Below are 27,733 nucleotides of genomic sequence, written 5' to 3' on the forward strand. Positions count from 1 at the left end.
TCTAGCATTTCTTAGGCTGTTTCTGGTTATATTGTAATGTTCAGACATGTGGCAGCCCCTCTCCCCTCCATTAGGCAGTAGCAGACAGGTTAGGGGTTCATGTAGTGGGGGTCAGTGTGTAGCGGGTCCACAGCATTAGGGGTCATATTGTGGTAATGTAGAGCACAGATCAGCATTAAGGGTTCCATTGTGGGTAGTTTGGGGGTTCGTATTTATTGTGGGGGAGTGTAGGGGTCTGATTAGTATTGAGTGTCGATGTGAGAAGTGTGAAGGGTTTTAATGTTAGTCATAACTGTGTGGGGCGTGTAGGGGTCCGATAAGTATTGGGGTACCATTGTGGTAAAAGTGGGGGTTCTCATTGTTGGGGATAACTGTGTGGGGCGTGTAGGAGTCCGATAAGTATTGGGGTACCATTGTGGTAAAAGTGGGGGTCCTCATTGTTGGGGATAACTGTGTGGGGCGTGTAGGAGTCCGCTAAGTATTGGGGTACCATTGTGGTAAAAGTGGGGGTTCTCATTCTTGGGGATGATTTTGTGCGGAGTGTAGGGGTCTGATAAGTATTGGGGTAGCATTGTGGTAAAAGTGGGGGTTCTCATTCTTGGGGATGATTGTGTGGGGAGTGTAGGGTCTGATAAGTATTGGGGTGTCAGTGTGGGGAGCGTAGGGCTATGACCAGTATTGAATTTCAGGGTGAGGGGTCTTTATACTACGTAGTGCTGTAGTGGTGTTAATGTATATTTTTATGGAGGGTCCATGTACAATATAGGGGCAGGCTGAGAGGTATTGGGGGGGGGGGGGGGGCCCGCCAGGCCGTTCCGCTCCTCAGTCCAGAGATCAGGGGAGAAAGTTTATCGGTTTATTAAGAATCATCCTGCAGCTCCCAATAGCTGGAAGGAAGGGGTTGGATTTTTTTGGGGCGACAGGGTGAGTGTCCCCGTTTTAACACATTATCAGCTGGTGCCAGGTCCATGCATTGTGCCGCACACACTAGCCAGGCTCTGCTCGAGGTTAACCAGTTAGCAGCCAGCTGGCAGCTTACCACTCACAGGCAGCGGAGAGCTCCAGACCCCCAGCCCTCCCAATGAGTTAACAACGCAGTGTGATTAGACATTCAGGCTCCCATCCCCCACCCTGCCCTCTCCCTCCTCTGGCTTTAGACAGAGCTCATCACTGCGGAGGATGGGGAGCGGAGAGTGAACCCCTCACTGGTCACCTGTGTGTCTGGGGTGGTGAGTGTGAAAACGGCTGCACATAGAAGTGTCAGAGCTCGGCAGGATGTGAGGCCCTGGCACCCGATTAGAGAGCTGCCCTGACACCCGATCAGAGAGCTGCCCTGACACCTGCTCATAGAGCTTCCCTGACACCCGATCAGAGAGCTGCCCTGACACCTGCTCATAGAGCTGCCCTGACACCTGCTCATAGAGCTGCCCTGACACCTGCTCATAGAGCTGCCCTGACACCTGCTCATAGAGCTGCCCTGACACCTGCTCATAGACCTGCCCTGACACCTGCTCATAGAGCTGCCCTGATACCTGCTCATAGAGCTGCCCTGACGCCTGCTCATAGAGCTGCCCTGACACCTGCTCATAGACCTGCCCTGACACCTGCTCATAGAGCTGCCCTGACACCCGCTCATAGAGCTGCCCTGACACCTGCTCATAGAGCTGCCCTGACGCCTGCTCATAGAGCTGCCCTGACGCCTGCTCATAGAGCTGCCCTGACACCTGCTCATAGAGCTGCCCTGACGCCTGCTCATAGAGCTGCCCTGACACCTGCTCATAGATCTGCCCTGACACCTGCTCATAGAGCTGCCCTGACACCTGCTCATAGAGCTGCCCTGACACCTGCTCATAGAGCTGCCCTGACACCTGCTCATAGACCTGCCCTGACACCTGCTCATAGAGCTGCCCTGATACCTGCTCATAGAGCTGCCCTGACGCCTGCTCATAGAGCTGCCCTGACACCTGCTCATAGACCTGCCCTGACACCTGCTCATAGAGCTGCCCTGACACCTGCTCATAGACCTGCCCTGACACCTGCTCATAGACCTGCCCTGACACCTGCTCATAGACCTGCCCTGACACCTGCTCATAGAGCTGCCCTGACACCTGCTCATAGACCTGCCCTGACACCTGCTCATAGAGCTGCCCTGACACCCGATCAGAGAGCTGCCCTGACACCCGATCAGAGAGCTGCCCTGACACCTGCTCATAGAGCTGCCCTGACACCTGCTCATAGAGCTGCCCTGACACCTACTCATAGAGCTGCCCTGACACCTGCTCATAGACCTGCCCTGACACCTGCTCATAGACCTGCCCTGACACCTGCTCATAGACCTGCCCTGACACCTGCTCATAGAGCTGCCCTGACACCCGCTAATAGAGCTGCCCTGACACCTGCTCATAGACCTGCCCTGACACCTGCTCATAGACCTGCCCTGACACCTGCTCAGAGAGCTGCCCTGACACCCGCTCATAGACCTGCCCTGACACCCGCTCATAGAGCTGCCCTGACACCCGCTAATAGAGCTGCCCTGACACCCGATTAGAGAGCTGCCCTGACACCCGATCAGAGAGCTGCCCTGACACCTGCTCATAGAGCTGCCCTGACACCTGCTCATAGAGCTGCCCTGACACTTGCTCATAGACCTGCCCTGACACCTGCTCATAGAGCTGCCCTGACACCTGCTCATAGAGCTGCCCTGACACCCGCTAATAGAGCTGCCCTGACACCTGCTCATAGACCTGCCCTGACACCTGCTCAGAGAGCTGCCCTGACACCCGCTCATAGACCTGCCCTGACACCCGCTCATAGAGCTGCCCTGACACCCGCTCATAGAGCTGCCCTTACACCCGCTCATAGAGCTGCCCTGACACCCGCTCATAGCCCTGCCCTGACACCCGCTCATAGAGCTGCCCTGACACCTGCTCAGAGAGCTGCCCTGACACCTGCTCAGAGAGCTGCCCTGACACCTGCTCATAGAGCTGCCCTGACACCTGCTCATAGAGCTGCCCTGACACCTGCTCATAGAGCTGCCCTGACACCCGCTCATAGAGCTGCCCTGACACCCCCTCATAGAGCTGCCCTGACACCCCCTCATAGAGCTGCCCTGACACCTGCTCATAGACCTGCCCTGACACCCGCTCAGAGAGCTGCCCTGACACCCGCTCATAGAGCTGCCCTGACACCTGCTCATAGAGCTGCCCTGACGCCTGCTCATAGAGCTGCCCTGACACCTGCTCATAGAGCTGCCCTGACGCCTGCTCATAGAGCTGCCCTGACACCTGCTCATAGATCTGCCCTGACACCTGCTCATAGAGCTGCCCTGACACCTGCTCATAGAGCTGCCCTGACACCTGCTCATAGAGCTGCCCTGACACCTGCTCATAGACCTGCCCTGACACCTGCTCATAGAGCTGCCCTGACACCTGCTCATAGAGCTGCCCTGACGCCTGCTCATAGAGCTGCCCTGACACCTGCTCATAGACCTGCCCTGACACCTGCTCATAGAGCTGCCCTGACACCCGCTCATAGAGCTGCCCTGACACCTGCTCATAGACCTGCCCTGACACCTGCTCAGAGAGCTGCCCTGACACCCGCTCATAGACCTGCCCTGACACCCGCTCATAGAGCTGCCCTGACACCCGCTCATAGAGCTGCCCTTACACCCGCTCATAGAGCTGCCCTGACACCCGCTCATAGCCCTGCCCTGACACCCGCTCATAGAGCTGCCCTGACACCTGCTCAGAGAGCTGCCCTGACACCTGCTCAGAGAGCTGCCCTGACACCTGCTCATAGAGCTGCCCTGACACCTGCTCATAGAGCTGCCCTGACACCTGCTCATAGAGCTGCCCTGACACCCGCTCATAGAGCTGCCCTGACACCCCCTCATAGAGCTGCCCTGACACCCCCTCATAGAGCTGCCCTGACACCTGCTCATAGACCTGCCCTGACACCCGCTCAGAGAGCTGCCCTGACACCCGCTCATAGAGCTGCCCTGACACCCGCTCATAGAGCTGCCCTGACGCCTGCTCATAGAGCTGCCCTGACGCCTGCTCATAGAGCTGCCCTGACACCTGCTCATAGAGCTGCCCTGACGCCTGCTCATAGACCTGCCCTGACACCTGCTCATAGAGCTGCCCTGACGCCTGCTCATAGACCTGCCCTGACACCTGCTCATAGAGCTGCCCTGACACCTGCTCATAGATCTGCCCTGACACCTGCTCATAGAGCTGCCCTGACACCTGCTCATAGAGCTGCCCTGACACCTGCTCATAGAGCTGCCCTGACACCTGCTCATAGAGCTGCCCTGACACCTGCTCATAGACCTGCCCTGACACCTGCTCATAGAGCTGCCCTGATACCTGCTCATAGAGCTGCCCTGACACCTACTCATAGAGCTGCCCTGACACCTGCTCATAGAGCTGCCCTGACACCTGCTCATAGACCTGCCCTGACACCTGCTCATAGAGCTGCCCTGACACCTGCTCATAGAGCTGCCCTGACACCTGCTCATAGACCTGCCCTGACACCTGCTCATAGAGCTGCCCTGACACCCGCTCATAGAGCTGCCCTGACACCTGCTCATAGACCTGCCCTGACACCTGCTCATAGAGCTGCAGTGAGATGTTCAGGCAGATCAACAACAAGGGTCTTCAAACTGGGGTCCTCCGGCTGTTGGGAAGCTACAACTCCCAGCATGTGTTGACAGCCAGGGTGAAGATCACTGCTCTACATGTTTCAGATATGTGTATGGGGTCTATATATATATATATATATGTTGGCCGAGCACATCGGCGGTGTTGCTAGGTTACGGGCTTTCTGTATAGTCTGCAGTAAATTTATGCATAATTTTTCTCTCATTTTGAGGTTTGAGGGAATCTGTCGCTGAGGGGGGGGGGGGGGGGGACATGAGACTAGGGCGGTGCACAGGTCGTTGTCAGTTATGAAACTAAAGACACCGCTCCTAAACACACTTTTGGAAATTGGGGGCGTCATTACCCATTTTCAAAGGGATTTAAACATGCAATTGTTGGTGAGTCTATCCTCACATGTGGCAATTGTTGGTGAGTCTATCCTCACATGTGCCAATTGTTGGTGAGTCTATCCTCACATGTGGCAATTGTTGGTGAGTCTATCCTCACATGTGGCAATTGTTGGTGAGTCTATCCTCACATGTGCCAATTGTTGGTGAGTCTATCCTCACATGTGGCAATTGTTGGTGAGTCTATCCTCACATGTGGCAATTGTTGGTGAGTCTATCCTCACATGTGGCAATTGTTGGTGAGTCTATCCTCACATGTGCCAATTGTTGGTGAGTCTATCCTCACATGTGGCAATTGTTGGTGAGTCTATCCTCACATGTGGCAATTGTTGGTGAGTCTATCCTCACATGTGGCAATTGTTGGTGAGTCTATCCTCACATGTGGCAATTGTTGGTGAGTCTATCCTCACATGTGCCAATTGTTGGTGAGTCTATCCTCACATGTGGCAATTGTTGGTGAGTCTATCCTCACATGTGGCAATTGTTGGTGAGTCTATCCTCACATGTGGCAATTGTTGGTGAGTCTATCCTCACATGTGGCAATTGTTGGTGAGTCTATCCTCACATGTGTTTCGAAGCCGCACCGGCCCCGTCGTCAGGTCAAGTACAAGTGAATTGAAACAGAGAAGTCTCAGCAATTATATAGCCCCTATCTCAGGTCGGTAGTCAAAATTACTACCGGGTTAGATGATAGGTCACAATGAACGGGCAGGTTACGGCAAAAATGGTTTTTTGAGAGTTTAGCCATTTAAGAACACATTATTTACAATAATATAAAAGACCGTTAGAAAAGATGTTAATAAAATAATACCAATTAGAAATAGTATTTTAAAACAACGATAAGATTTGGACATGGAATATAAGAATAAAATGAAAATGAAACGATATGTATATATATATCCATCAATATACCTTAACAACGTCTGGAGAGAACATGAATGTGTATATATGTTTTTCAATTATTAAATTGTTATTCCACGCAAAAATGTCAGACCTGTGCGTTGTTGTCATGGAAACAGGGCGCCCAGTAAGACCGTTTGAAAGGATGCCAATCTTTTTAAAATACGTTCAGCACCGCTCACCTTTGACCTGTGTATTGTTGTCATGGAGACATAACATTCAATAAGACCGTAAGAAAAGATGCTAAGGTTTTTCAGTGTGTTTAGTTGTACATATTCAGTAGTGGAAAACTAATTTGTGTATTATAGTTACGGACACAGGACACTAGGTGAGACCATTAAAAAAGACCATAAAAAAATGATAACAGTTTAAAGTGCATTGGGTTCTACACGATTTAACAGCGCAAGATTGCCATGGAGACATGACGCACCATAAGACCATTAAAAAGGATGCCAATCTTTTTAAACATGTTCAGTATAGCTCGCCTATGAGGCCTATGTACTGTTGTCATGGAAGCATAATGTTCAATAAGACCATGAGACGGGATGCTAAGGTTTTTAAGCGTATTAAGTTGTACGCATTCATTAATGCAAAACTACCTGATATGTGTATTGTTGTCCCAGACACATGACACTCACTTGATCATTAAGGAAGACCATTAAAAAGAACCATTAGAAAAAAGACCATCAAAAAAGACCATCAAAAAAACCCATCAAAAAAGACCATCAAAAAAAGGACCATCAAAAAAAGGACCATCAAAAAAACCCATCAAAAAAGACCATCAAAAAAGACCATCAAAAAAACCCATCAAAAAAGACCATCAAAAAAAGGACCATCAAAAAAGACCATCAAAAAAACCATCAAAAAAAAGACCATCAAAAAAGACCATCAAAAAAACCATTAAAAAAAAGACCATCAAAAAGGACCATCAAAAAAGACCATCAAAAAAAGGACCATCAAAAAAGACCATAAAAAAAAGACCTTCAAAAAAAGGACCATCAGAAAGGACCATCAGAAAGGACCATCAGAAAGGATGCTGCAATTTGAAGTGTGTTCGGTTCTGAACTATTTAACAGCGCGAGATTGTCAGCTTCATATATTATTGTTATAAAAGTGTGACGTTCAAAAAAGACCAAAAATGGAGGATAATTACATACTGATTATTCATGCTCTAAATAAGTAAGAATATTCTCATAGAAATCCAGCACTCGGGGACATGAGTCATCCAAAGCAAAGAGCTCCAATAGGAAGACAAGACCGGCCGGACTCGAAAGGATGCGCGGAGCAGAAGACTGTCCGTGACTACAAAAAAGTGAGTGCTTGCAAATCTATTATCATAGAAGTTTATGCTTAAAAATTCTAATTATTATTATTGTTCGGATTCATTTATAGATTCAAATAATGGTCTCATTCCCTTCGTTAAGACCCAAAGGTTTCAATGTTTTAAACTTGTACATCCAAAAAACGTCTCTTCTACACAGAATATTAGAGAGATCTGTCTGATTGGCTTTCATTTGGTCAATGGGGGTGATAGTAAAACATGTAAAGTCTCCATCATGTTCTAGAGTGCAGCGTCCAGACACGCGGTGAAGTAAACATGTAAAGTCTCCATCATGTTCTAGAGTGCAGCGTCCAGACACGCGGTGATAGTAAACATGTAAAGTCTCCATCATGTTCTAGAGTGCAGCGTCCAGACACGCGGTGATAGTAAACATGTAAAGTCTCCATCATGTTCTAGAGTGCAGCGTCCAGACACGCGGTGATAGTAAAACATGTAAAGTCTCCATCATGGTCTAGAGTGCAGCGTCCAGACACGCGGTGAAGTAAACATGTAAAGTCTCCATCATGTTCTAGAGTGCAGCGTCCAGACACGCGGTGATAGTAAACATGTAAAGTCTCCATCATGTTCTAGAGTGCAGCGTCCAGACACGCGGTGATAGTAAAACATGTAAAGTCTCCATCATGGTCTAGAGTGCAGCGTCCAGACACGCGGTGAAGTAAACATGTAAAGTCTCCATCATGTTCTAGAGTGCAGCGTCCAGACACGCGGTGAAGTAAACATGTAAAGTCTCCATCATGTTCTAGAGTGCAGCGTCCAGACACGCGGTGAAGTAAACATGTAAAGTCTCCATCATGTTCTAGAGTGCAGCGTCCAGACACGCGGTGATAGTAAACATGTAAAGTCTCCATCATGTTCTAGAGTGCAGCGTCCAGACACGCGGTGATAGTAAAACATGTAAAGTCTCCATCATGGTCTAGAGTGCAGCGTCCAGACACGCGGTGAAGTAAACATGTAAAGTCTCCATCATGTTCTAGAGTGCAGCGTCCAGACACGCGGTGAAGTAAACATGTAAAGTCTCCATCATGTTCTAGAGTGCAGCGTCCAGACACGCGGTGAAGTAAACATGTAAAGTCTCCATCATGTTCTAGAGTGCAGCGTCCAGACACGCGGTGAAGTAAACATGTAAAGTCTCCATCATGGTCTAGAGTGCAGCGTCCAGACACGCGGTGAAGTAAACATGTAAAGTCTCCATCATGTTCTAGAGTGCAGCGTCCAGACACGCGGTGATAGTAAACATGTAAAGTCTCCATCATGTTCTAGAGTGCAGCGTCCAGACACGCGGTGATAGTAAAACATGTAAAGTCTCCATCATGGTCTAGAGTGCAGCGTCCAGACACGCGGTGAAGTAAACATGTAAAGTCTCCATCATGTTCTAGAGTGCAGCGTCCAGACACGCGGTGAAGTAAACATGTAAAGTCTCCATCATGTTCTAGAGTGCAGCGTCCAGACACGCGGTGAAGTAAACATGTAAAGTCTCCATCATGTTCTAGAGTGCAGCGTCCAGACACGCGGTGATAGTAAACATGTAAAGTCTCCATCATGTTCTAGAGTGCAGCGTCCAGACACGCGGTGATAGTAAAACATGTAAAGTCTCCATCATGGTCTAGAGTGCAGCGTCCAGACACGCGGTGAAGTAAACATGTAAAGTCTCCATCATGTTCTAGAGTGCAGCGTCCAGACACGCGGTGAAGTAAACATGTAAAGTCTCCATCATGTTCTAGAGTGCAGCGTCCAGACACGCGGTGAAGTAAACATGTAAAGTCTCCATCATGTTCTAGAGTGCAGCGTCCAGACACGCGGTGAAGTAAACATGTAAAGTCTCCATCATGGTCTAGAGTGCAGCGTCCAGACACGCGGTGAAGTAAACATGTAAAGTCTCCATCATGTTCTAGAGTGCAGCGTCCAGACACGCGGTGATAGTAAACATGTAAAGTCTCCATCATGTTCTAGAGTGCAGCGTCCAGACACGCGGTGATAGTAAAACATGTAAAGTCTCCATCATGGTCTAGAGTGCAGCGTCCAGACACGCGGTGAAGTAAACATGTAAAGTCTCCATCATGTTCTAGAGTGCAGCGTCCAGACACGCGGTGAAGTAAACATGGATTTTTACAATTAGACATGTGCTTGTGTAATCTGCAGTGCAGCGGCTGAATTGTCCTTCCTATATACTGGACTCCGCATATACAATGAATCAAGTAGATCACAAAATTAGACAGACAGTTTAACATCTTTTCTAACGGTCTTTTATATTATTGTAAATAATGTGTTTTTAAATGTCTAAACTCTCAAAATATTTTTTTGCCGTAACCTGCCCGTTCATTGTGACCTATAATCTAACTCGGTAGTAATTTCTAGCCCTCGTTGGTGAGTCTATCCTCATATTAGGCCCTCGTTGGTGAGTCTATCATATTAGGCAGTCGTTGGTGAGTCTATCCTCATATTAGGCCCTCGTTGGTGAGTCTATCCTCATATCAGGCCCTCGTTGGTGAGTCTATCCTCATATTAGGCCCTCGCTGGTGAGTCTATCCTCATATTAGGCAGTTGTTGGTGAGTCTATCCTCATATTAGGCCCTCACTGGTGAGTCTATCCTCATATTAGGCCCTCGTTGGTGAGTCTATCCTCATATTAGGCCCTCGTTGGTGAGTCTATCCTCATATTAGGCAGTTGTTGGTGAGTCTATCCTCATATTAGGCCCTCGCTGGTGAGTCTATCCTCATATTAGGCAGTTGTTGGTGAGTCTATCCTCATATTAGACCCTCACTGGTGAGTCTATCCTCATATTAGGCAGTTGTTGGTGAGTTTATCCTCATATTAGGCCCTCACTGGTGAGTCTATCCTCATATTAGGCAGTTGTTGGTGAGTCTATCCTCATATTAGGCCCTCGCTGGTGAGTCTATCCTCATATTAGGCAGTTGTTGGTGAGTCTATCCTCATATTAGGCAGTTGTCGGTGAGTCTATAATCATATTAGGCAGTTGTTGGTGAGTCTATCCTCATATTAGGCCCTCGTTGGTGAGTCTATCCTCATATTAGGCCCTCGCTGGTGAGTCTATCCTCATATTAGGCAGTTGTTGGTGAGTCTATCCTCATATTAGGCAGTTGTTGGTGAGTCTATCCTCATATTAGGCCCTCGCTGGTGAGTCTATCCTCATATTAGGCAGTTGTTGGTGAGTCTATCCTCATATTAGGCAGTTGTCGTGAGTCTATCCTCATATTAGGCAGTTGTTGGTGAGTCTATCGTCATATTAGGCAGTTGTTGGTGAGTCTATCCTTATATTAGGCAGTTGTCGTGAGTCTATCCTCATATTAGGCAGTTGTCGGTGAGTCTATCCTCATATTAGGCAGTTGTTGGTGAGTCTATCGTCATATTAGGCAGTTGTTGGTGAGTCTATCCTTATATTAGGCAGTTGTTGGTGAGTCTATCCTCATATTAGGCAGTTGTTGGTGAGTCTATCCTCATATTAGGCAGTTGTCGGTGAGTCTACTCTCATATTAGGCAGTTGTTGGTGAGTCTATCCTCATATTAGGTCTTCGTTGGTGAGTCTATCCTCATATTAGGCCCTCGTTGGTGAGTCTATCGTCATATTAGGCAGTTGTTGGTGAGTCTATCCTTATATTAGGCAGTTGTTGGTGAGTCTATCCTTATATTAGGCAGTTGTTGGTGAGTCTATCCTCATTTTAGGCAGTTGTCGGTGAGTCTATCCTCATATTAGGCAGTTGTTGGTGAGTCTATCCTCATATTAGGCCCTCGTTGGTGAGTCTATCCTCATATTAGGCCCTCGGTGAGTTTATCCTCATATTAGGCAGTTGTTGGTGAGTCTTTCCTCATATTAGGCAGTTGTTGGTGAGTCTATCCTCATATTAGGCCCTTGTTGGTGAGTCTATCCTCATATTAGGCAGTTGTTGGTGAGTCTATCCTTATATTAGGCAGTTGTTGGTGAGTCTATCCTCATATTAGGCCCTCGCTGGTGAGTCTATCCTCATATTAGGCAGTTGTTGGTGAGTCTATCCTCATATTAGGCAGTTGTCGGTGAGTCTATCCTCATATTAGGCAGTTGTTGGTGAGTCTATCCTCATATTAGGCCCTCGTTGGTGAGTCTATCCTCATATTAGGCCCTCGCTGGTGAGTCTATCCTCATATTAGGCAGTTGTTGGTGAGTCTTTCCTCATATTAGGCAGTTGTTGGTGAGTCTATCCTCATATTAGGCCCTCGTTGGTGAGTCTATCCTCATATTAGGCAGTTGTCGTGAGTCTATCCTCATATTAGGCAGTTGTTGGTGAGTCTATCGTCATATTAGGCAGTTGTTGGTGAGTCTATCCTCATATTATGCAGTTGTTGGTGAGTCTATCCTCATATTAGGCAGTTGTCGGTGAGTCTATCCTCATATTAGGCAGTTGTTGGTGAGTCTATCCTCATATTAGGTCCTCGTTGGTGAGTCTATCCTCATATTAGGCCCTCGTTGGTGAGTCTATCCTCATATTAGGCAGTTGTTGGTGAGTCTATCCTCATATTAGGCAGTTGTTGGTGAGTCTATCCTTATATTAGGCAGTTGTTGGTGAGTCTATCCTCATTTTAGGCAGTTGTCGGTGAGTCTATCCTCATATTAGGCAGTTGTTGGTGAGTCTATCCTCATATTAGGCCCTCGTTGGTGAGTCTATCCTCATATTAGGCACTCGGTGAGTTTATCCTCATATTAGGCAGTTGTTGGTGAGTCTTTCCTCATATTAGGCAGTTGTTGGTGAGTCTATCCTCATATTAGGCCCTTGTTGGTGAGTCTATCCTCATATTAGGCAGTTGTTGGTGAGTCTATCCTTATATTAGGCAGTTGTTGGTGAGTCTATCCTCATATTAGGCAGTTGTTGGTGAGTCTATCCTCATATTAGGCCCTCGCTGGTGAGTCTATCCTCATATTAGGCCCTCGCTGGTGAGTCTATCCTCATATTAGGCCCTCGTTGGTGAGTCTATCCTCATATTAGGCCCTCGTTGGTGAGTCTATCCTCATATTAGGCCCTCGTTGGTGAGTCTATCCTCATATTAGGCCCTCGCTGGTGAGTCTATCCTCATATTAGGCAGTTGTTGGTGAGTCTATCCTCATATTAGGCCCTCACTGGTGAGTCTATCCTCATATTAGGCAGTTGTTGGTGAGTCTATCCTCATATTAGGCCCTCACTGGTGAGTCTATCCTCATATTAGGCAGTTGTTGGTGAGTCTATCCTCATATTAGGCCCTCGCTGGTGAGTCTATCCTCATATTAGGCAGTTGTTGGTGAGTCTATCCTCATATTAGGCAGTTGTTGGTGAGTCTATCCTCATATTAGGCCCTCACTGGTGAGTCTATCCTCATATTAGGCAGTTGTTGGTGAGTCTATCCTCATATTAGGCCCTCGCTGGTGAGTCTATCCTCATATTAGGCAGTTGTTGGTGAGTCTATCCTCATATTAGGCAGTTGTCGGTGAGTCTATCCTCATATTAGGCAGTTGTTGGTGAGTCTATCCTCATATTAGGCCCTCGTTGGTGAGTCTATCCTCATATTAGGCCCTCGCTGGTGAGTCTATCCTCATATTAGGCAGTTGTTGGTGAGTCTATCCTCATATTAGGCCCTCGCTGGTGAGTCTATCCTCATATTAGGCAGTTGTTGTTGAGTCTATCCTCATATTAGGCAGTTGTCGGTGAGTCTATCCTCATATTAGGCAGTTGTTGGTGAGTCTATCCTCATTTTAGGCAGTTGTCGGTGAGTCTATCCTCATATTAGGCAGTTGTTGGTGAGTCTATCCTCATATTAGGCCCTCGTTGGTGAGTCTATCCTCATATTAGGCACTCGGTGAGTTTATCCTCATATTAGGCAGTTGTTGGTGAGTCTTTCCTCATATTAGGCAGTTGTTGGTGAGTCTATCCTCATATTAGGCCCTTGTTGGTGAGTCTATCCTCATATTAGGCAGTTGTTGGTGAGTCTATCCTTATATTAGGCAGTTGTTGGTGAGTCTATCCTCATATTAGGCAGTTGTTGGTGAGTCTATCCTCATATTAGGCCCTCGCTGGTGAGTCTATCCTCATATTAGGCCCTCGCTGGTGAGTCTATCCTCATATTAGGCCCTCGTTGGTGAGTCTATCCTCATATTAGGCCCTCGTTGGTGAGTCTATCCTCATATTAGGCCCTCGTTGGTGAGTCTATCCTCATATTAGGCCCTCGCTGGTGAGTCTATCCTCATATTAGGCAGTTGTTGGTGAGTCTATCCTCATATTAGGCCCTCACTGGTGAGTCTATCCTCATATTAGGCAGTTGTTGGTGAGTCTATCCTCATATTAGGCCCTCACTGGTGAGTCTATCCTCATATTAGGCAGTTGTTGGTGAGTCTATCCTCATATTAGGCCCTCGCTGGTGAGTCTATCCTCATATTAGGCAGTTGTTGGTGAGTCTATCCTCATATTAGGCAGTTGTTGGTGAGTCTATCCTCATATTAGGCCCTCACTGGTGAGTCTATCCTCATATTAGGCAGTTGTTGGTGAGTCTATCCTCATATTAGGCCCTCGCTGGTGAGTCTATCCTCATATTAGGCAGTTGTTGGTGAGTCTATCCTCATATTAGGCAGTTGTCGGTGAGTCTATCCTCATATTAGGCAGTTGTTGGTGAGTCTATCCTCATATTAGGCCCTCGTTGGTGAGTCTATCCTCATATTAGGCCCTCGCTGGTGAGTCTATCCTCATATTAGGCAGTTGTTGGTGAGTCTATCCTCATATTAGGCCCTCGCTGGTGAGTCTATCCTCATATTAGGCAGTTGTTGTTGAGTCTATCCTCATATTAGGCAGTTGTCGGTGAGTCTATCCTCATATTAGGCAGTTGTTGGTGAGTCTATCCTCATATTAGGCCCTCGTTGGTGAGTCTATCCTCATATTAGGCAGTTGTTGGTGAGTCTATCCTCATATTAGGCCCTCGCTGGTGAGTCTATCCTCATATTAGGCAGTTGTCGGTGAGTCTATCCTCATATTAGGCAGTTGTTGGTGAGTCTATCCTCATATTAGGCCCTCGTTGGTGAGTCTATCCTCATATTAGGCCCTCGCTGGTGAGTCTATCCTCATATTAGGCAGTTGTTGGTGAGTCTTTCCTCATATTAGGCAGTTGTTGGTGAGTCTATCCTCATATTAGGCCCTCGTTGGTGAGTCTATCCTCATATTAGGCAGTTGTTGGTGAGTCTATCCTCATATTAGGCAGTTGTCGTGAGTCTATCCTCATATTAGGCAGTTGTTGGTGAGTCTATCGTCATATTAGGCAGTTGTTGGTGAGTCTATCCTTATATTAGGCAGTTGTTGGTGAGTCTATCCTCATATTAGGCAGTTGTTGGTGAGTCTATCCTCATATTAGGCAGTTGTCGGTGAGTCTACCCTCATATTAGGCAGTTGTTGGAGAGTCTATCCTCATATTAGGTCCTCGTTGGTGAGTCTATCCTCATATTAGGCCCTCGTTGGTGAGTCTATCGTCATATTAGGCAGTTGTTGGTGAGTCTATCCTCATATTAGGCAGTTGTTAGTGAGTCTATCCTTATATTAGGCAGTTGTTGGTGAGTCTATCCTCATTTTAGGCAGTTGTCGGTGAGTCTATCCTCATATTAGGCAGTTGTTGGTGAGTCTATCCTCATATTAGGCCCTCGTTGGTGAGTCTATCCTCATATTAGGCCCTCTGTGAGTTTATCCTCATATTAGGCAGTTGTTGGTGAGTCTTTCCTCATATTAGGCAGTTGTTGGTGAGTCTATCCTCATATTAGGCCCTTGCTGGTGAGTCTATCCTCATATTAGGCAGTTGTTGGTGAGTCTATCATATTAGGCAGTTGTTGCTGAGTCTATCCTCATATTAGGCCCTTGTTGGTGAGTCTATCCTCATATTAGGCAGTTGTTGGTGAGTCTATCCTCATATTAGGCAGTTGTTGGTGAGTCTTTCCTCATATTAGGCAGTTGTTGGTGAGTCTATCCTCATATTAGGCCCTCGCTGGTGAGTCTATCCTCATATTAGGCCCTCGCTGGTGAGTCTATCCTCATATTAGGCCCTCGTTGGTGAGTCTATCCTCATATTAGGCCCTCGTTGGTGAGTCTATCCTCATATTAGGCCCTCGTTGGTGAGTCTATCCTCATATTAGGCCCTCGCTGGTGAGTCTATCCTCATATTAGGCAGTTGTTGGTGAGTCTATCCTCATATTAGGCAGTTGTCGTGAGTCTATCCTCATATTAGGCAGTTGTTGGTGAGTCTATCCTCATATTAGGCAGTTGTTGGTGAGTCTATCCTCATATTAGGCAGTTGTCGGTGAGTCTACCCTCATATTAGGCAGTTGTTGGAGAGTCTATCCTCATATTAGGTCCTCGTTGGTGAGTCTATCCTCATATTAGGCCCTCGTTGGTGAGTCTATCGTCATATTAGGCAGTTGTTGGTGAGTCTATCCTCATATTAGTCAGTTGTTAGTGAGTCTATCCTTATATTAGGCAGTTGTTGGTGAGTCTATCCTCATTTTAGGCAGTTGTCGGTGAGTCTATCCTCATATTAGGCAGTTGTTGGTGAGTCTATCCTCATATTAGGCCCTCGTTGGTGAGTCTATCCTCATATTAGGCCCTCTGTGAGTTTATCCTCATATTAGGCAGTTGTTGGTGAGTCTTTCCTCATATTAGGCAGTTGTTGGTGAGTCTATCCTCATATTAGGCCCTTGCTGGTGAGTCTATCCTCATATTAGGCAGTTGTTGGTGAGTCTATCATATTAGGCAGTTGTTGCTGAGTCTATCCTCATATTAGGCCCTTGTTGGTGAGTCTATCCTCATATTAGGCAGTTGTTGGTGAGTCTATCCTCATATTAGGCCCTCGTTGGTGAGTCTATCCTCATATTAGGCAGTTGTTGGTGAGTCTATCCTCATATTAGGCCCTCGCTGGTGAGTCTATCCTCATATTAGGCCCTCGCTGGTGAGTCTATCCTCATATTAGGCCCTCGTTGGTGAGTCTATCCTCATATTAGGCCCTCGTTGGTGAGTCTATCCTCATATTAGGCCCTCGTTGGTGAGTCTATCCTCATATTAGGCCCTCGCTGGTGAGTCTATCCTCATATTAGGCAGTTGTTGGTGAGTCTATCCTCATATTAGGCCCTCACTGGTGAGTCTATCCTCATATTAGGCAGTTGTTGGTGAGTCTATCCTCATATTAGGCCCTCACTGGTGAGTCTATCCTCATATTAGGCAGTTGTTGGTGAGTCTATCCTCATATTAGGCCCTCGCTGGTGAGTCTATCCTCATATTAGGCAGTTGTTGGTGAGTCTATCCTCATATTAGGCAGTTGTTGGTGAGTCTATCCTCATATTAGGCCCTCACTGGTGAGTCTATCCTCATATTAGGCAGTTGTTGGTGAGTCTATCCTCATATTAGGCCCTCGCTGGTGAGTCTATCCTCATATTAGGCAGTTATTGGTGAGTCTATCCTCATATTAGGCAGTTGTCGGTGAGTCTATCCTCATATTAGGCAGTTGTTGGTGAGTCTATCCTCATATTAGGCCCTCGTTGGTGAGTCTATCCTCATATTAGGCCCTCGCTGGTGAGTCTATCCTCATATTAGGCAGTTGTTGGTGAGTCTTTCCTCATATTAGGCAGTTGTTGGTGAGTCTATCCTCATATTAGGCCCTCGTTGGTGAGTCTATCCTCATATTAGGCAGTTGTTGGTGAGTCTATCCTCATATTAGGCAGTTGTCGTGAGTCTATCCTCATATTAGGCAGTTGTTGGTGAGTCTATCGTCATATTAGGCAGTTGTTGGTGAGTCTATCCTTATATTAGGCAGTTGTTGGTGAGTCTATCCTCATATTAGGCAGTTGTTGGTGAGTCTATCCTCATATTAGGCAGTTGTCGGTGAGTCTACCCTCATATTAGGCAGTTGTTGGAGAGTCTATCCTCATATTAGGTCCTCGTTGGTGAGTCTATCCTCATATTAGGCCCTCGTTGGTGAGTCTATCGTCATATTAGGCAGTTGTTGGTGAGTCTATCCTCATATTAGGCAGTTGTTAGTGAGTCTATCCTTATATTAGGCAGTTGTTGGTGAGTCTATCCTCATATTAGGCAGTTGTCGGTGAGTCTATCCTCATATTAGGCATTTGTTGGTGAGTCTATCCTCATATTAGGCCCTCGTTGGTGAGTCTATCCTCATATTAGGCCCTCGCTGGTGAGTCTATCCTCATATTAGGCAGTTGTTGGTGAGTCTTTCCTCATATTAGGCAGTTGTTGGTGAGTCTATCCTCATATTAGGCCCTCGTTGGTGAGTCTATCCTCATATTAGGCAGTTGTTGGTGAGTCTATCCTCATATTAGGCAGTTGTCGTGAGTCTATCCTCATATTAGGCAGTTGTTGGTGAGTCTATCGTCATATTAGGCAGTTGTTGGTGAGTCTATCCTTATATTAGGCAGTTGTTGGTGAGTCTATCCTTATATTAGGCAGTTGTTGGTGAGTCTATCCTCATATTAGGCAGTTGTCGGTGAGTCTACCCTCATATTAGGCAGTTGTTGGAGAGTCTATCCTCATATTAGGTCCTCGTTGGTGAGTCTATCCTCATATTAGGCCCTCGTTGGTGAGTCTATCGTCATATTAGGCAGTTGTTGGTGAGTCTATCCTCATATTAGGCAGTTGTTAGTGAGTCTATCCTTATATTAGGCAGTTGTTGGTGAGTCTATCCTCATTTTAGGCAGTTGTCGGTGAGTCTATCCTCATATTAGGCAGTTGTTGGTGAGTCTATCCTCATATTAGGCCCTCGTTGGTGAGTCTATCCTCATATTAGGCCCTCTGTGAGTTTATCCTCATATTAGGCAGTTGTTGGTGAGTCTTTCCTCATATTAGGCAGTTGTTGGTGAGTCTATCCTCATATTAGGCCCTTGCTGGTGAGTCTATCCTCATATTAGGCAGTTGTTGGTGAGTCCATCATATTAGGCAGTTGTTGCTGAGTCTATCCTCATATTAGGCAGTTGTTGGTGAGTCTATCCTCATATTAGGCAGTTGTTGGTGAGTCTATCCTCATATTAGGCCCTCGTTGGTGAGTCTATCCTCATATTAGGCAGTTGTTGGTGAGTCTATCCTCATATTAGGCAGTTGTTAGTGAGTCTATCCTCATATTAAGCCCTTGTTGGCGAGTCTATCCTCATATTAGGCCCTCGTTGGTGAGTCTATTCTCATATTAGGCCCTCGTTGGTGAGTCTATCCTCATATTAGGCCCTCGTTGGTGAGTCTATCCTCATATTAGGCAGTTGTTGGTGAGTCTATCCTCATATTAGGCAGTTGTTGGTGAGTCTATCCTCATATTAAGCCCTTGTTGGCGAGTCTATCCTCATATTAGGCCCTCGTTGGTGAGTCTATTCTCATATTAGGCCCTCGTTGGTGAGTCTATCCTCATATTAGGCCCTTGTTGGTGTGTCTATCCTCATATTAGGCAGTTTTTGGTGAGTCTATCATATTAGGCAGTTGTTGGTGAGTCTATCCTCATATTAGGCAGTTGTTGGTGAGTCTATCCTCATATTAGGCCCTCGTTGGTGAGTCTATCCTCATATTAGGCAGTTGTTGGTGAGTCTATACGCATATTAGGCCCTCGTTGGCGAGTCTATCCTTATATTAGGCCCTCGTTGGTGAGTCTATCCTCATATTAGGCCCTCGTTGGTGAGTCTATCCTCATGTAAGGCAGTTGTAGGGGAGTCTATCCTTATATTGGGTAGTTGGTGGGTTTGTTTGATCAATCAATCCTCACATGGAGCAGTAGACGGGTAGGTCTATTTTCACATGGGACATTTGGGTCAATCTTTTCCCATATGGTCAGCACCACCATGTTGTTGTTAAGTTAATGTGGCCTCAGATTGAGCATTAGGTGGGTCAATTTGCTTATGTGGGGAGCGAAAATTAAGATTTGAATCGATTTTTATCGTGCTGGCGGGGGACCGGATGTCTAGAAGCACAGTCTTCCTTCCTGACGATGCGACCTGTCGTCATGTGACCGGCCCCACTGTACTCTACCTAATCACTGTACTACTGCTTGTACATAGAGTACAGCGGGGCCCGTCACATGACAAAGAGTCGTGTCCTTACGAAGGAAGACTGCGCTACTAGACATCCGGTCCTCCGCCAGCGCTATACAAATCTACATAATGACAAAATGAAAACAGAATGTTTGTTCTTTGATAATTTATTGAAAAGGAAAAACTAAAATCTCACATTGACATAAGTCTTCAACCCCGTTACTCAAGATCAGGTGAAGTCCCTTTGGCAGTGGTAACGGTCTCCAGTCTTCTTGGGTTTGATGCCACCAGGTTTGCACACCTGGATTTGGGGATTTTCTGCCATTCTTCTCTGCAGATCCGCTCTGTCAGGTTGGATGGTGACGTCGGTGGAGGCCATTTTCAGGTCTCTCCAAAGATGTTGGATTGGGTTCAGGTCAGGGCTCTGGCTGGGCCACTAAAGGACATTCACAGAGTTGTCCCCCCGCCACTCCTGAGTGGCTGTGTGCTTAGGGTTATTGTCTTGTTGGAGGGTGAACTTTTAGGCCAGTCTGAAATCCAGAACACCCTGGATCAGGTTTTCATTAAGAATATCTCTGTACTTTGCTCCATTCAAATTTCCCTCAACCCTGACCTGTCTCCCTGTCCCAGCCGCTGAATAACACCCCCACATCATGATGCTGCCACCACCACCACCACCACCATGCTTCATTGTAGGGATGGTATTGGGCAGGTGAGTGATGGGCAGTGACTGGTCTCCTCCAAGCATGATGCTGTCCCCACCACCTCCATGCTTCACTGTAGGGATGGTATTGGGCAGGTGACGGGCAGTGACTGGTCTCCTCCAGACATGACGCTGCTGCCGCCGCCGCCGCCGCCGCCGCCACCACCACCACCACCACCACCACCACCACCACCACCACCACCACCACCACCACCACCACCACCACCACCACCTCCATGCTTCACTGTAGGGATGATATTAGGCAGGTGATGAGCAGTGACTGGTCTCCTCCAGACATGATGTTGTCCCCACCACCTCCATGCTTCACTGTAGGGATAGTATAGGGCAGTGACTGGTCTCCTCCAGACATGATGCTGCCCCCACGATGCTTCACTGCTGGGTTGGTATTAGGCAGGTGATGGGCAGTAATTGGTCTCCTCCAGACATGATGCTGCCCCCACCATGCTCCACTGTTGGGATGGTATTTGGCAGGTGATGGGCAGTGACTGGTCTCCTCCAAACATGATGCTGCCCCCACCATGCTCCACTGTAGGGATGATATTGAGCAGGTGACGGGCAGTGACTGGTCTCCTCCAGACATGATGCTGCCCCCACCATGCTCCACTGTAGGGATGGTATTGGGCAGGTGATGAGCAGTGACTGGTCTCCAGACATGATGCTGCCCCCACCATGCTCCACTGTAGGGATGATATTGGGCAGGTGATGGGCAGTGACTGGTCTCCTCCAGACATGATGCGGCCCCCACCATGCTCCACTGTAGGGATGGTATTGGGAAGGTGTTGAGCAATGACTGGTCTCCTCCAGACATGATGCTGCCCCCACCATGCTTAAATGTAGGGATGGTATTGGGCAGGTGATGGGCAGTAACTGGTTTCCTCCACATATGATGCTTAGAATTTAGGCCAAAAAGTTAAATCTTGATTTCATCAGAAAATACAATCTTGTTTCTCACAGTCTGAGAGTCCTTTAGGTGCAAACTCCATGCGACTTTCATGTGTCTTTTACTGAGGAGAGGCTTTTTTCTGGCCATGCTGCCATAAAGCCCAGATTGGTGGAGTGCTGCAGTGATGGTCGACCTTCTGGAAGTTTCTCCCATCTGCACACAGGATCTTTGGAGCTCAGCAAGTGTGACCATTGGGTTCTCGGTCACCTCTCTTACCAAGGTCCTTCTCTCCAGATTACTTAGTTTGGTGGGGCGGCTCTAGGAAGGGTCCTGGTTGTTCCAAACTTCCTCCATGTAAGAATTATGGCGGCCTCTGTGCTCCTGGGAACTTTCAGTGCAGCAGAAAATTTTTTGTCCCCTTCTCCAGATCAGTCCCTCCACACAATCCTGTCCCTGAGCTCTACAGGCAGTTCTTTATTCGTCATGGCTTGGTTTTTGCTCTGATATACAATGTCAGCTGTGAGACCTTATATAGACAGAGGCGTGTCTTTCCAAATCATGTCCAATCAGATGAATTTACCACCGGTGGATCCAATCAAGGTATAGAAACAAAGATAATCTAGAGAAATGAGAGGCCCCCCGAGCTAAATGTCAAGTGTCATAACAAAGGGTCTGAATACTTATGTCCATGCAAAATTTGAGTTTTTCATTTTTATTACATTTGCAAAAATGTCTAAAATTCTGTTTTCACGCTGTCATTATGGGGGATTGAGAGCAGAATGAGGGGCAAGTTTTTTTTATTTTTTAGCACAAGGGCTCAACATTACAAAATGTGAAAAAAGTGAAAGGATCTGAAGACCTTCCGAATGCACTGTAGGTGACGTTGGTAATATTCATCCTCTGTATAGGTGACCTTGGTTATATACATCCTCTGTATAGGTGACGTTGGTAATATTCATCCTCTGTATAGGTGACATTGGTTATATACATCCTCTGTATAAGCGACATTGGTTATATACATTCTCTGTATAGGTGACATTGGTTATATACATCCTCTGTATAGGTGACCTTGGTTATATACATCCTCTGTATAGGTGACGTTGGTAATATTCATCCTCTGTATAGGTGACATTGGTTATATACATCCTCTGTATAAGCGACATTGGTTATATACATTCTCTGTATAGGTGACATTGGTTATATACATCCTCTGTATAGGTGACATTGGTTATATACATCCTCTGTATAGATGACATTGGTTATATACATCTTCTGTGTCGGTAACATTGGTTATATACATCTTCTGTATAGGTAATGTTGGTTATATACATCCTCTGTATAGGTGACCTTGGTTATATACATAATCTGTATAGGTGATGTTGATAATATTCATCCTCTGTACAGGTGACATTAGTTATATACATCCTCTGTATAGATGACATTGGATATATACATCCTCTGTACAGGTGACATTGGTTATATACATCCTCTGTATAGGTGACATTGGTTATATACATCCTCTGTATAGATGACATTGGTTATATACATCTTCTGTGTCGGTAACATTGGTTATATACATCTTCTGTATAGGTAATGTTGGTTATATACATCCTCTGTATAGGTGACCTTGGTTATATACATAATCTGTATAGATGATGTTGGTAATATTCATCCTCTGTACAGGTGACATTAGTTATATACATCCTCTGTATAGATGACATTGGATATATACATCCTCTGTACAGGTGACATTGGTTATATACATCCTCTGTATAGGTGACATTGGTTATATACATCCTCTGTATAGATGACATTGGTTATATACATCTTCTGTGTCGGTAACATTGGTTATATACATCTTCTGTACATGTGACATTGGTTATATACATCTTCTGTATAGGTAATGTTGGTTATATACATCCTCTGTATAGGTGACCTTGGCTATATACATAATCTGTATAGGTGATGTTGGTTATTTACATCCTCTGTACAGGTGACATTGGTTATATACATCCTCTGTATAGGTGACATTGGTTATATACATCATATGTATAGGTGACCTTTGTTATATACATCCTCTGTATAGGTGACCTTGCTTATATACATCCTCTGTATAGGTGACCTTTGTTATATACATCCTCTGTATAGGTGACATTGTCTATATACATCCTTTGTATAGGTGACGTTGGTTATATATGTTTTGACAGAGTGACAGTGAGGAATACATTACTCTTTTCCTATGTGAAAAAAGGGCGGTCCCTCAAATATGTCAGGAGCGGGAAAGGCCCCCCGAAAGAACGCCAATGTCAAGATGATTGTCCGGGTAAGTGGATCTAAAGGAAGAACTAACCAAGGTACAGAACCTCCTGATCTACAGACACAACCACTCGATCAACACAGAGCAGCCGGAACCTCCCCGGATACCCAGATACACATCTAAATGTCATACGTCGCAGCTGAGGTGCTGTTAAAACCGAATACAAAAAGTGTCTGAAAACTGCAAACATCCTTACTGCGACCCGGTGTTTATCAAAGCGGTAAAAAATGCATTCACATTGAGAAACTCACCAAATCGCGGTAAATACGCATGCGATTTTCAATGTGGTTCTAACCGCACCTCAACCGCAACGTGGGAATGGACCCTAAGAATGGTTTTCTCCATAATAAAGGTGCACATACTTTTTAAGTTCCTACATCAAACTAGGGATGCACCATGCATGGAAACTTCAATACCGTTTCGATACCATTATTTCATGTATTTCAATACTGAGCTATGCGGCCGCAGTATAGTAACACATGAATGTATGAGAGCGGGGCTGCGGCCGCCCAGCTCAGTATAGTAACACATGAATGTATGAGAGCGGGGCTGCGGCCGCCCAGCTCAGTATAGTAACACATGAATGTATGAGCGGGGCTGCGGCGCACAGCTCAGTATAGTAACACATGAATGTATGAGAGCGGGGCTGCGGCCGCACGGCTCAGTATAGTAACACATGAATGTATGAGAGCGGGGCTGCGGCCGCACGGCTCAGTATAGTAACACATGAATGTATGAGCGGGGCTGCGGCGCACAGCTCAGTATAGTAACACATGAATGTATGAGAGCGGGGCTGCGGCCGCACAGCTCAGTATAGTAACACATGAATGTATGAGAGCGGGGCTGCGGCCGCACGGCTCCGTATAGTAACACATGAAAGTATGAGAGCGAGGCTGCGGCCGCACGGCTCGGTATAGTAACACATGAATGTATGAGAGCGGGGCTGCGGCCGCACGGCTCAGTATAGTAACACATGAATGTATGAGAACGGAGCTGCGGCCACACGGCTCAGTATAGTAACACATGAATGTATGAGAGCGGGGCTGCGGCCGCACAGCTCAGTATAGTAACACATGAATGTATGGGAGCGGGGCTGCGGCGCGCAGCTCAGTATAGTAACACATGAATGTATGAGAGCGGGGCTGCGGTGCACAGCTCAGTATAGTAACACATGAATGTATGAGAGCGGGGCTGCGGCGCACAGCTCAGTAGAGTAACACATGAATGTATGAGAGCGGGGCTGCGGCCGCACGGCTCAGTATAGTAACACATGAATGTATGAGAGCGGGGCTGCGGCTGCACAGCTCAGTATAGTAACACATGAATGTATGAGAGCGGGGCTGCGGCTGTGTAATACAGTCATTGCCCCGCTCATGACTCCTGACAAGTGCATGTGATGCGACCAGTGTGGCACTAATGAGCGGCGGCACTGAAGACTGAACATGGTGGACGCACTGCAAAACACCCCCATGTTCTGTTTTCAGTGCCTGAACCGCCGCTCATTACTGCAGCGCCGGCCGCATCTCCTCATGCTGACCGCGTGCACACTTATTGTAAGGATCGGGGCAATGACTATATTACACAGCCACAGCCCTAGATATATGCCTGTGTGCTATCAGTATATAGATGTATGCCTGTGTGCTATCAGTATATAGATGTATGCCTGTGTGCTATCAGTATATAGATGTATGCCTGTGTGCTATCAGTATATAGATATGTCAGGGATCATTACCATGTATATTGTTTGCAAAAATATTATCCTCACACATATGTATATACATTTCAGTTCTTTGTGTAATATACTGATATATATAACAAGTTCTTTGTTCATGTCGGACACACCTATGGAAGACACCGCCCCCTGGAATGCAAGGAGTGTGCAGAAGAACTTGCAGCTGAGAAGCCGGTGGGGGCTTGGGCACTCGCACATCCCTAGGGAGGAGGCATGTGTCTTTTTCTGTGTTTCTTTGTTCTGAATAAAGTGCAGTTCGTTTCCTGTCTGATCTGGGGAAAACTGTGTACCAACATCTCTGGCTGGTTTACTTCTTTCCAGGCATGCCTTCAGCTTTCAATTTACAGAGGTGGTTATTTGGTGTGAAATAACAGGGGGAAGGAAGCCACCCTGAAATACGGACCTGACAGATATATGCCTGTGTACCTTCAGTATATAGATATTTGCCTGTGTGCTATCAGTATATAGATGTATGCCTGTGTGCTATCAGTATATAGATGTATGCCTGTGTACTATCAGTATATAGATATATGCCTGTGTACTATCAGTATATAGATATATGCCTGTGTACTATCAGTATATAGATATATGCCTGTGTACCATCAGTATATAGATGTATGCCTGTGTACCATCAGTATATAGATGTATGCCTGTGTACTATCAGTATATAGATATATGCCTGTGTACTATCAGTATATAGATATATGCCTGTGTACTATCAGTATATAGATATATGCCTGTGTACTATCAGTATATAGATGTATGTCTGTGTACTATCAGTATATAGATGTATGCCGGTGTACTATCAGTATATAGATGTATGCCTGTGTACTATCAGTATATAGATGTATGCCTGTGTACTATCAGTATATAAATGTATGCCTGTGTGCTATCAGTATATAGATGTATGCCTGTGTACTATCAGTATATAGATATATGCCTGTGTACTATCAGTATATAGATATATGCCTGTGTGCTATCAGTATATAGATATATGCCTGTGTGCTATCAGTATATAGATATATGCCTGTGTACTATCAGTATATAGATATACGCCTGTGTACTATCAGTATATAGATATACGCCTGTGTACTATCAGTATATAGATATATGCCTGTGTGCTATCAGTATATAGATATATGCCTGTGTGCTATCAGTATATAGATATATGCCTGTGTGCTATCAGTATATAGATATATGCCTGTGTGCTATCAGTATATAGATATATGCCTGTGTGCTATCAGTATATAGATATATGCCTGTGTGCTATCTGTATATAGATATATGCCTGTGTGCTATCAGTATATAGATATATGCCTGTGTACTATCTGTATATAGATATATGCCTGTGTGCTATCAGTATATAGATATATGCCTGTGTGCTATCAGTATATAGATATATGCCTGTGTGCTATCAGTATATAGATATATGCCTGTGTGCTATCTGTATATAGATATATGCCTGTGTGCTATCAGTATATAGATATATGCCTGTGTGCTATCAGTATATAGATATATGCCTGTGTGCTATCAGTATATAGATATATGCCTGTGTACTATCTGTATATAGATATATGCCTGTGTGCTATCAGTATATAGATATATGCCTGTGTACTATCAGTATATAGATATATGCCTGTGTACTATCAGTATATAGATATATGCCTGTGTGCTATCAGTATATAGATATATGCCTGTGTGCTATCAGTATATAGATATGTGCCTGTGTGCTATCAGTATATAGATATGTGCCTGTGTGCTATCAGTATATAGATATAGGCCTGTGTACTATCAGTATATAGATATATGCCTGTGTACTATCAGTATATAGATATAGGTCTGTGTACTATCAGTATATAGATATATACCTGTGTACTATCAGTATATAGATATATGCCTGTGTACTATCAGTATATAGATATATGTGCCTGTGTGCTATCAGTATATAGATGTATGCCTGTGTGCTATCAGTATATAGATATATGCCTGTGTGCTATCAGTATATAGATATATGCCTGTGTGCTATCAGTATATAGATGTAGGCCTGTGTGCTATCAGTATATAGATATATGCCTGTGTGCTATCAGTATATAGATATATGCCTGTGTACTATCAGTATATAGATATGTGCCTGTGTACTATCAGTATATAGATATATGGCTGTGTACTATCAGTATATAGATATATGTGCCTGTGTGCTATCAGTATATAGATATATGCCTGTGTGCTATCAGTATAGATATATGCCTGTGTGCTATCAGTATATAGATATATGCCTGTGTGCTATCAGTATAGATATATGCCTGTGTACTATCAGTATATAGATATATGTGCCTGTGTGCTATCAGTATATAGATATGTGCCTGTGTGCTATCAGTATATAGATATGTGCCTGTGTGCTATCAGTATATAGATATATGCCCGTGTACTATCAGTATATAGATATATGGCTGTGTACTATCAGTATATAGATATATGCCTGTGTGCTATCAGTATATAGATATATGCCTGTGTACTATCAGTATAGATATATGCCTGTGTACTATCAGTATATAGATATATGTGCCTGTGTGCTATCAGTATATAGATATATGCCTGTGTACTATCAGTATATAGATATATGCCTGTGTGCTATCAGTATATAGATATATGCCTGTGTGCTATCAGTATATAGATATATGCCTGTGTAATATCAGTATATAGATATATGCCTGTGTACTATCAGTATATAGATATATGTGCCTGTGTGCTATCAGTATATAGATATATGCCTGTGTACTATC

The 27,733-nt window shown here is 45.6% G+C and overlaps 1 protein-coding gene across 3 annotated transcripts in view; it reads left to right on the forward strand.

Moving 5' to 3' along the window:
• Positions 1–1,064: 1,064 nt before the first annotated feature.
• LOC142684356 (uncharacterized) overlaps positions 1,065–27,733 on the forward strand; it is a 35,665-nt gene continuing 8,996 nt past the window's right edge. Inside the window, exons 1-2 of one of the 3 annotated variants that reach the window (XM_075847517.1) lie at positions 1,065–1,229; positions 23,109–23,224. In XM_075847517.1, coding sequence (XP_075703632.1) covers positions 23,168–23,224 — 57 coding nt within the window. In that variant the 5' untranslated portion in view covers positions 1,065–1,229; positions 23,109–23,167. Of the gene's footprint in view, positions 1,230–6,896; positions 7,257–23,108; positions 23,225–27,733 lie in introns of those variants that run through there. The other 2 variants (XM_075847518.1, XM_075847516.1) reach the window with 2 other exon arrangements.

Source organism: Rhinoderma darwinii (assembly GCF_050947455.1).
Source record: "Rhinoderma darwinii isolate aRhiDar2 chromosome 5 unlocalized genomic scaffold, aRhiDar2.hap1 SUPER_5_unloc_1, whole genome shotgun sequence".
Lineage (NCBI taxonomy): Eukaryota > Metazoa > Chordata > Amphibia > Anura > Rhinodermatidae > Rhinoderma > Rhinoderma darwinii.